This window comes from Rhineura floridana, chromosome 3 (genome assembly GCF_030035675.1).
Source record: "Rhineura floridana isolate rRhiFlo1 chromosome 3, rRhiFlo1.hap2, whole genome shotgun sequence".
Classification (NCBI taxonomy): domain Eukaryota; kingdom Metazoa; phylum Chordata; class Lepidosauria; order Squamata; family Rhineuridae; genus Rhineura; species Rhineura floridana.
In genome coordinates, this window is record NC_084482.1 from 208,284,917 (window position 1) to 208,293,254 (window position 8,338).

At 47.9% G+C, this 8,338-nt stretch overlaps 1 protein-coding gene across 2 annotated transcripts; it reads right to left on the reverse strand.

Moving 5' to 3' along the window:
- Positions 1–800: 800 nt before the first annotated feature.
- Positions 801–8,331, reverse strand: LOC133381397 (gastrula zinc finger protein XlCGF49.1-like). Of its 2 annotated transcripts, XM_061620483.1 has the most exons (5): positions 7,667–8,331; positions 6,864–7,315; positions 4,525–4,647; positions 2,834–2,954; positions 801–1,804 (listed from the first exon to the last, which is right to left on the reverse strand). In XM_061620483.1, exons 3-5 carry the CDS (start codon positions 4,552–4,554, stop codon positions 1,185–1,187), a joined length of 771 nt encoding a protein of 256 aa, XP_061476467.1. In that variant the 5' UTR covers positions 4,555–4,647; positions 6,864–7,315; positions 7,667–8,331; the 3' UTR covers positions 801–1,184. The 2 variants fall into 2 exon arrangements, with proteins under 2 accessions (XP_061476467.1, XP_061476468.1); XM_061620484.1 differs by having other exon boundaries at positions 4,479–4,647; positions 6,864–8,331.
- Positions 8,332–8,338: the final 7 nt, after the last annotated feature.

Below are 8,338 nucleotides of genomic sequence, written 5' to 3' on the forward strand. Positions count from 1 at the left end.
CCAGGGGATACCACTGTCTTCACGCCAACACATAAAAGTCCCCGTTCCTCTTGCCCACCTGCCACACTTCAGAACATGGTGCAGCACCTCTATAGATCATTTGAGGAGCCCAGAAGACTCTTGGGGTAGAGGTGATCTTGAAGATACTCTTACTCCAGAGTTTTTAGGCTTTTAAGAGGTCAAGATCCACACTTACAATAGAAACTAGAATTAAAGAGAGGCCAGTGCAGATGATATAAATTTGGAATGATGGGTGCTAATTGCCCGCTCCAGTCAAAAAAACTGGCAGCCTTGAACAATTGCAGTTTCCAAAGGGTATGCAAGTATTATGGTAGTCTAACATAGAAAGGATCAGAGCATGAGCAACAGAAGCTAAGTCTGGTTGCTCAAGGACAGAGCATGGGCAGTGGTCTAGCTGAAGAAAGTACAAGGTGCTCTCTTCGCAGTGCTGCTACCTCCAGGATCAGGCCAAAGGTCCACCTAGTCGAGCATCCTATTTCCAACAGAATGGGCAGGGCCGGTTCTAAAGGGTGGCCAGGTTGGGCACTGGCCCGAGGGCCCCGGAGCTACAGGAGCCCCTGAGGGGTCCTCCGCTCCCCTTCTGCGATCTGCACCCCCCCATGCACCCCACTTACCTGTCAGCCGGCTTTTTAGCATTGCCTTTAATGAAGATGGCAGCCGCAGCTTCCCTAAGGTACTGAAGCCGCTGCCGCCATCTTAGTTGATGGCAGAGATGTGCGCGCGTAGCACGCACGTGTGCCATCAACAAAGATGGCGGCGGAGGCTTCATTCCCCTTAGGGAAACCACAGCCGCCATCTTCATTAAGGGCAATGGTAAAGACTAGACAGGTACGGGGGCCGTGGCGGGGAGCGCTCGCGCACTCACACACACTGGGGGGCCAGGGCAAGCTGATGCCCAAGGGCCCCCGCATGCCTGGAGCCGGCCCTGAGAATGGGAACAGACCACAGAGGAGCAATGCTAGGCTTTAGACCTGCTACGTGAGAGGAAGAGCAACTCTTGCCTAAAAGAGAATGGACACTTACTCTCCCCCCCAGGCTCACCAGTACCCCAACCAATAGCACCTCCATCTGTCTGGTGTTTCAGCAGATTCACCATCAGACACGCCAGGTGCGACCCCAGGATTGCATTGGGATGGAAGGCAATTATACATTCCTCTGCAGCTCTAACTTTTATCCATTGTGTGGATTCTCTGATGTGTAGTGACATGTGCCTTCTGAGTGAAGCTCCTTCCACACTCCAAGCACTTGTATGGTTTCTCTCCTGTGTGGATTCTTTGGTGTCTAGTGAGGTGCGACTTATGAGTGAAGCTTTTCCCACACTCAAAGCATTTATAAGGTCTTTCTCTTGTATGATTGACCTGATGTGCAGTAAGATGTGTCTCATCAGTAAAACTCTTTCCGCACTCCAGGCATGTATACGGTTTCACTCCTCTGTGCGTCTTTTGATGCGTAGCAAGATTTATCTTCTGCCCAAAGCTTTTTCCACACTGCAAACACTGAAATGGCTTCTCCCCTGTGTGGATTTTCAAATGAACTTTAAGTCTCGACTTCCAACGGAAATTTCTCCCACACAGGAAGCACTGATTCCTTTCCTTTCCCTTGTCTATTTTTTCTCGGTCTGGGATTTCATAGATGTCACCATCACAAGAAGCAGAGGGTTCATTTCTTCTCATTTGTCTTGCTGCAGGTTTTGTACTCTGCTCTTCTCCAGCTTTCCATCTGGATGTTTCTGACGACACCCTACGCGGATCTCCATCAGTCTTAGTCACCTGCCTATCATCTCCTAGAAGGAAGACAGACAATTAATTGGTAAGATCCCGAGGAAGAAACGGAGACTGAAATACAAGAACTAGCACAGTTAGTTGCGTTTAGGAATGACAGAACAGGAAAGAAGAGGATCCGGCAATGCAGTAAACAGACTATAATGACTGGCATTAACTGAGGACTAGTGCAGACTGCGGTAGAGCATCTGCTTTGCATGCACAAGGTCCCAGGTTCGATCCCCAGCATCTCCGGGGAAGGCTGGGGAAGGCTCCCTGCCTGTTATCCTAGAGAGATGCTGCCAGTCAGTGTAGACAATACTGAGCTAGATGGACTGATGGCCTGACTCGTTATAAGGCAGCTTGATTGGTTCGTGTGGGACCAGAGATGAGCTCCCAGAGATGCAGCTCATTTTGTGGCCTTAGCCCAGTTGCTATTTCTCAGCCTCTCCTATGTCCCAGATGATCTAGAGAGAAACGGATTCTTGGGAGGAGTTGTAACCAGGGCTGTGGAGTCGGAAGCAATTTTGGGTGGAGTCGGAGTCAGTAGAAATGTACCGACTCCGACTCCAAAATAAAAACTTTCAGAGGAATTTAGGAAAGCTTTCTTGTTCAGAAATTTTAATCAAATAAATATATTTTATGTTCTATCAATCTAGCCTGATGATTCACATGGTGGTGATGAAATGCCTTGTGCTACCATTTTACTACAGTAAATTTGTTATTACTAGTTAATATACGTTTGCCATTTATGAAGGAGTCGGAGTCGGACAGTAGAAAAATAGAGGAGTCGGAGTCGAAGGTTTGGTGTACCGACTCCATAGCCCTGGTTGTAACTCAGGGTTAGGGCACCTTTCTGTTGTGAATGCAGGAAGTCCCATGTTCCATCTCCTGCCACTCCTTGGAAGGGACCCCAGAAGCCAGCCAGGCTTGAAGAGGAAAACTCAGGGGGATGAAATGCACCAAGAGTGCAAAAACAGGCCACAGTGTTGTCTTGCCGTTTTGGTACTTGTAAGCTACTCTTATCAACCGCGAGGAAAAGGGGATCTTACCCAGAGAGGCCAGGATCCCCCAGGTCTCCTCCATGACTACCCTGTGCAAGTCTCTTTGGTCTGGATCCAGCAGGGCCCACTCCTCCTCCGCGAAATGCACAGCCACCTCCTTGAAGGTCACCTGAAGGAAGAAAGAAAATCGGTTTGCAGTTCTTTCCCTGTTGGGCACACTCAGGAAAGACAGTTCGGGGGAGGTCATTGGGTATTGCCCTGCAGGATCTAAACTTTTACAAGGGGTATTCATAGGTGGGCAACTTTGCCAGAAAGAAAGAAAGGGACAGATTGGTTCAGGTCTGCAGAGATGGGCAGGGGGGCAGAAGCACTCAGGCTGTCCCTTCCTCAGCTCATAAGAACATAAGAAGAGCCTGCTGGATCAGGCCAGTGGCCCATCTAGTCCAGCATCCTGTTCTCACAGTGGCCGACCAGGTGCGTGGGGGAAGCCCGCAAGCAGGACCCGAGTGCAAGAACACTCTACCCTCCTGAGGCTTCCGGGAGCTGGTTTTCAGAAGCATGCTGCCTCTGACTAGGGTGGCAGAGCACAGCCATCATGGCTAGTAGCCATTGATAGCCTTATCCTCCATTTGTCTAATCCTCTTTTAAAGCCATCCAAGCTGGTGGCCATTACTGCGTCTTGTGGTAGCAAATTCCATAGTTTAACTATGTGCTGAGTAAAGAAGTACTTCCTTTTGTCTGTCCTGAATCTTCCAACATTCAACTTCTTTGAATGTCCATGAGTTCTAGTATTATGAGAGAGGGAGAAAAGCTTTTCTCTATCCACTTTCTCAATGCCATGCATAATTTTATACACTTCTATCATGTCTCCTCTGACCCGCCTTTTCTCTAAACTAAAAAGCCCCAAATGCTGCAACCTTTCCTTGTAAGGGAGTCGCTCCATCCCCTTGATCATTCTGGCTGCCCTCCTCTGAACTTTCTCCAACTCTATAATATCCTTTTTGAGATGAGGCGACCAGAACTGTACACAGTATTCCAAATGCGGCCGCACCATAGATTTATACAACGGCATTATGATATCGGCTGTTTTATTTTCAGTTCCTTTCCTAATTATCCCTAGCATGGAATTTGCCTTTTTCACAGCTGCCGCACACTGGGTCGACATTTTCATCGTGCTGTCCACTACAACCCCAAGGTCTCTCTCCTGGTCGGTCACCGCCAGTTCAGACCCCATGAGCGTATATGTGAAATTCAGATTTTTGCTCCAATATGCATAATTTTACACTTGTTTATATTGAATTGCATTTGCCATTTTTCCGCCCATTCACTCAGTTTGGAGAGGTCTTTTTGGAGCTCTTCGCAATCCCTTTTTGTTTTAACAACCCTGAACAATTTAGTGTCGTCAGCAAACTTGGCCCCTTCACTGCTCACTCCTAATTCTAGGTCATCAATGAACAAGTTGAAAAGTACAGGTCCCAATACCGATCCTTGAGGGACTCCACTTTCTACAGCCCTCCATTGGGAGAACTGTCCGTTGATTCCTACTCTCGCTTTCTGCTTCTTAACCAATTCCTTATCCACAAGAGGTCCTCTCCTCTTATTCCATGACTGCTAAGCTTCCTCAGAAGTCTTTGGTGAGGTACCTTGTCAAACGCTTTTTGAAAGTCTAAGTACACTATGTCCACTGGATCACCTCTATCTATATGCTTGTTGACTCCAAAGTGATCATTCCCTCTTGCCTGATCCAGTTGCACAGAAGCCGCTTCCATTCCACCACAAGGAAGAGATGATATTTCCGGCCTCCATGGAGCCTCCTCTGCCTCAGGGATGTCAGTGGCTGCTTCTGCAAACTTGCTCAGCTCCTGAAAGACCAGCAGGAATCCCATGGGACAAGACAGACAGACAGACAGACAGAGAGAGAGAGAGAGAGAGAGAGAGAGAAGGAGAGAGAGAGGTTAGGAAAGGAATAGTACACAAGGAAGAGTGGTGGGCATTCTCCTCCTTGGATGATTTCCAGAAGAAACTGAGCAACTGGAGGAGATTTTTAGGTTCCCCTTGGAAGTCTTCTGAGCGACGGAAGGCTCCTCCATTTTATTACTATCATTATTAGAATTTATTACCAGCCCTTCACCCAGAGGTCCCAGGGTGGGTTACAACAATGATTTAAAACACATAATTAAATATTGGGATATGGGATTATTATCTGACAACAAATAGACCACATCCACACCGTACATTTAAAGCACTATTATACCCCGTTAAACAGGCATGGCTTCCCCCAAAGAACCCCAAAGTTTAAGGGTACTGAGAGTTGTTAGGAGACCCCATATTCCCCTCATAGAGCTGTTGGCATTAGGCCGTACTGCCTAAGGATGTTTTCATCAGGTCTGAAAGAGTTACAAGCATGTGTCTGAAGGAGCAGCGTTATCAGCTAAGACTGGCCTGGGAAACAGACACGTTGCCATGGAAATGGGTGATAACAGCTTGGGAAAAAGTGCTAACTGTTTTCTATTGCTGTGCTGTGCTGTCTGTGTCTTGTCTCTGAACTGAGAACTTCTCCTAGAAGGGGGGGAAACTCTACATGTATCTACTTTTAAGCCTTTGGCCTTAATGTCTAAGTAAAGACTCTTAAACTTTCTCAGGCCTCTGTGATGATTCTTTACCATATTACATCCAAACGTAACGTGTTGTTTCACGCAAGAACCGCCAAGCATCAACAAGAGCTACAATTTCTAGTTCCCCGGGAAGAGGAATTGATTGCTAAACTGCTCTGGGAACTGTAGTTTGTTAAGGGTGCTGAGAACTGTTAGGAGACTCCTGTTCCCCACACAGAGCTACAATTCTCAGAGTGGTTTAGCATTCAAACCCTCTTCCCAGGAAACTCTAGAAACTGTAGCTCTGTGAGAGGAATGACAACTCTCATCACCTTTCACAAACTACACTTCCCAGGATCCTTTGGGGGAAGCCATGACTGGTAAGAGAGAGATCACAGTATGTTAAATGTGTGGTATGGATGTGGCCAGAGAGACAGAGTTTTTCATTAACAGTCACTGCATTGACCAAAGATTGGGTTGTATTCAAGTGACTTACTCAGAGTAGACCCATTGAAGGTACCAGACATAACTAACTTAGGATCACAAATTTCAAAGGACCTACTCTGAGTAGGAGTAGCTTTGAATACCACCCATTGTTATTTTCCACACTGTGCCATTTGCCTCTTAAGACTCCAGTAACAAGAGTTCCTTCAGGAGCAGTCATTTCACTACAGAATCACATGCTTAAGACCTGGTCTTATGTTGGCAGCTTCACAGGATGCAAACACAGACAGTCCCAGGTTTAATCCAAGGTATTCTCAGGTAGGGCTGGAAAAGACCCCTGCCTGAAATCCCAGAAAGTCACTGCTAGTCAGGGTAGATAACTGTGAGCTACACAAACCAATGGTCTGATTCAGTATAAGCTTCCTTTGTTCCCATTTCAGTAGCTCAACCATGAGGACTAGAATCTTACTTATGTTTTAAGGAAAAAGACCACAGCATTTACTTTGCACACAGAAAATCCTAGTTTCAATCTCCAGATAGGGCCTGGAATGTCATAAAAACATAAGAAGAGCCGGCTGGATCAGGCCAATGGCCCATCTAGTCCAGCATCCTGTTCTCACAGTGGCCAACCAGATGGCACAAATTTTCCATGTCTGAAACCCTGGAGAGCTGCTGCCAGCCAGTAGAGACAATACTGAGCTAGATGGACCAGTGATCTGACTTGGGATAAGGCACCTTTCTATGTTGCTCCCAACTTTCTTCTACAATAGTATTATTATATATTTATTATTTGATTTGTATCTCACCTCTATTTTTGTCTAAGGAGCTCAAGATGGTGTACATGATTCTCCCTCTCCGTTTTAGCCTCGCAACAACCCTGTGATGTAGGTTAGGCTCAGAGACAATGACTGGCCCAAGGTCACCCAGGGAGGTTCACGGCTCAACGGGGATTTGAACTCTGGTCTCCCAGGTCCTAGCGCAACACTCTAACCACCACACTATCTCAGCCCCTGGGAACTACTGGGATGAAACTCTCTCACCTTATCCTCTGTCTGCTTCTTGACCCCTTGCTGGCTGAAGAGGAAGACTTCTGCCAGGGCCACTGCCTAAGAACTGGTCTCCGCTCCACATTCTCTGACCCAGCTCTCCATCTCCGGGGGAAGGACAGCCAGGAACTGCTCCAGGACCACCAGGTCGAGGATCTGAATCTTTGTGCGTGTGTCTGGCTTCAGCCACTGACGGCAGAGATGGTGGAGTCGACTGCAAACCTTTCGGGGTCCCTCAGCCTCCTGGTAGCAGAACTGCCTGAAAGGGTGGCACTGCACAGCACAATTGAGGGTGTCCACACTGAGAATCAACTTCATAGTTCCACCCCTGTGTTCTTCAGAGTTTCTACCCTGAATGGTGTCAGGGACTTCTCTACCTTTCAGGCCAGGTGAGTCTTCTGTCTTTAGTTGTTGCTGAAGAATCTCTTCCCTCTCCTGCCAGAATCCTGTCGTAAGGCAAAATGGAAATGGACTGCCTTCAAGTCGATCCCGACTTATGGCTACCATATGAATAGGGATTTCATGGTAAGCGGTATTCAGAGGGGGCGTTACCATTGCCTCCCTGAGGCTAGTCCTCCCCAGCTGGCTAGGGCCTGCTCAGCTTGCCACAGCTGCACAAGCCAGCCCCTTCCTTATCCACCACTGCCAGCTGGGGGGCAACGAGGCTCCTTGGGACTATGCAGCTTGCCCACAGCTGCACAGGTGGCAAGGCACATAACCCCTGAGCTACTCCCTGTAGGGGTGATCTTTAGCTGGCCCTTGACACCCAGGAGACAGGAGCAGGAATTTGAACTCACAGACTCTGGACTCCCAGCCAGGCTCTCCTCCCCGCTGTGCTATACCAGCTGCTGCATTATATGGAGTCAGATCTAACTCACTATTGTCTTGACTGGCAGCAAATCTCCAGGGTTTCAGAAGGAAGAAGTTCCAAGCCCTACCCAGAGATGTTGGGGATTGAACCAGGGCACCTTTTGCATCTTAAACAGGTGCTTTCCCAACTGAGCTGTGGTCCCTTCCCTTAAAGATAAAACAAGATGCCAGTCCTCATGGTTATAAATGAAGCGCTGTTTAAATCGGAAGAAAGAAAGCTGCCTTATGCAGAGTAGGACTATTAGTCCGCCTCGCTCTGCACTGGACCACTTCAGTCCTTTTCTGTTCAAAGCCAGGACGTCCCCTTGAACTGAATTTAGCAGTATTTAAAAAAGCTGAATAAAAAAAGAAATAGTGGGGAAAGGCCACGGATCAGTGGGTAGAGCATCTCCCAGGTTCAGTCCCCAAGGGCATCTCCGGGTTGGGCTGGGAGAGACTCCCTGTCTTAAATCCTGGAGAGCTGCTGCCAGTGAGTGTCCAGAATACTGAGCTAGATGGCCCAATCGGTATACAGCAACTTCCTGTGTTCTGTGCGGTGCCCCCTTCCTCCTTTGGCTGCCGCTTTGAGAGAAGACCAAGCTGCGTGACCTTCTAAGGGT

Coding starts and splice junctions, on each gene's coding strand:
- LOC133381397 (XM_061620483.1), bottom strand. CDS start 4,554: ATGGAAGCGGCTTCTGTGCAACTGGATCAG. Junction 2,955..4,524: donor CTTCTGTGCAACTGGATCAG/GCAAGAGGGAAT, acceptor TTCTTCCTTCAG/GTGACCTTCAAGGAGGTGGC. Junction 1,805..2,833: donor GGGGATCCTGGCCTCTCTGG/GTAAGATCCCCT, acceptor TCTTCCTTCTAG/GAGATGATAGGCAGGTGACT.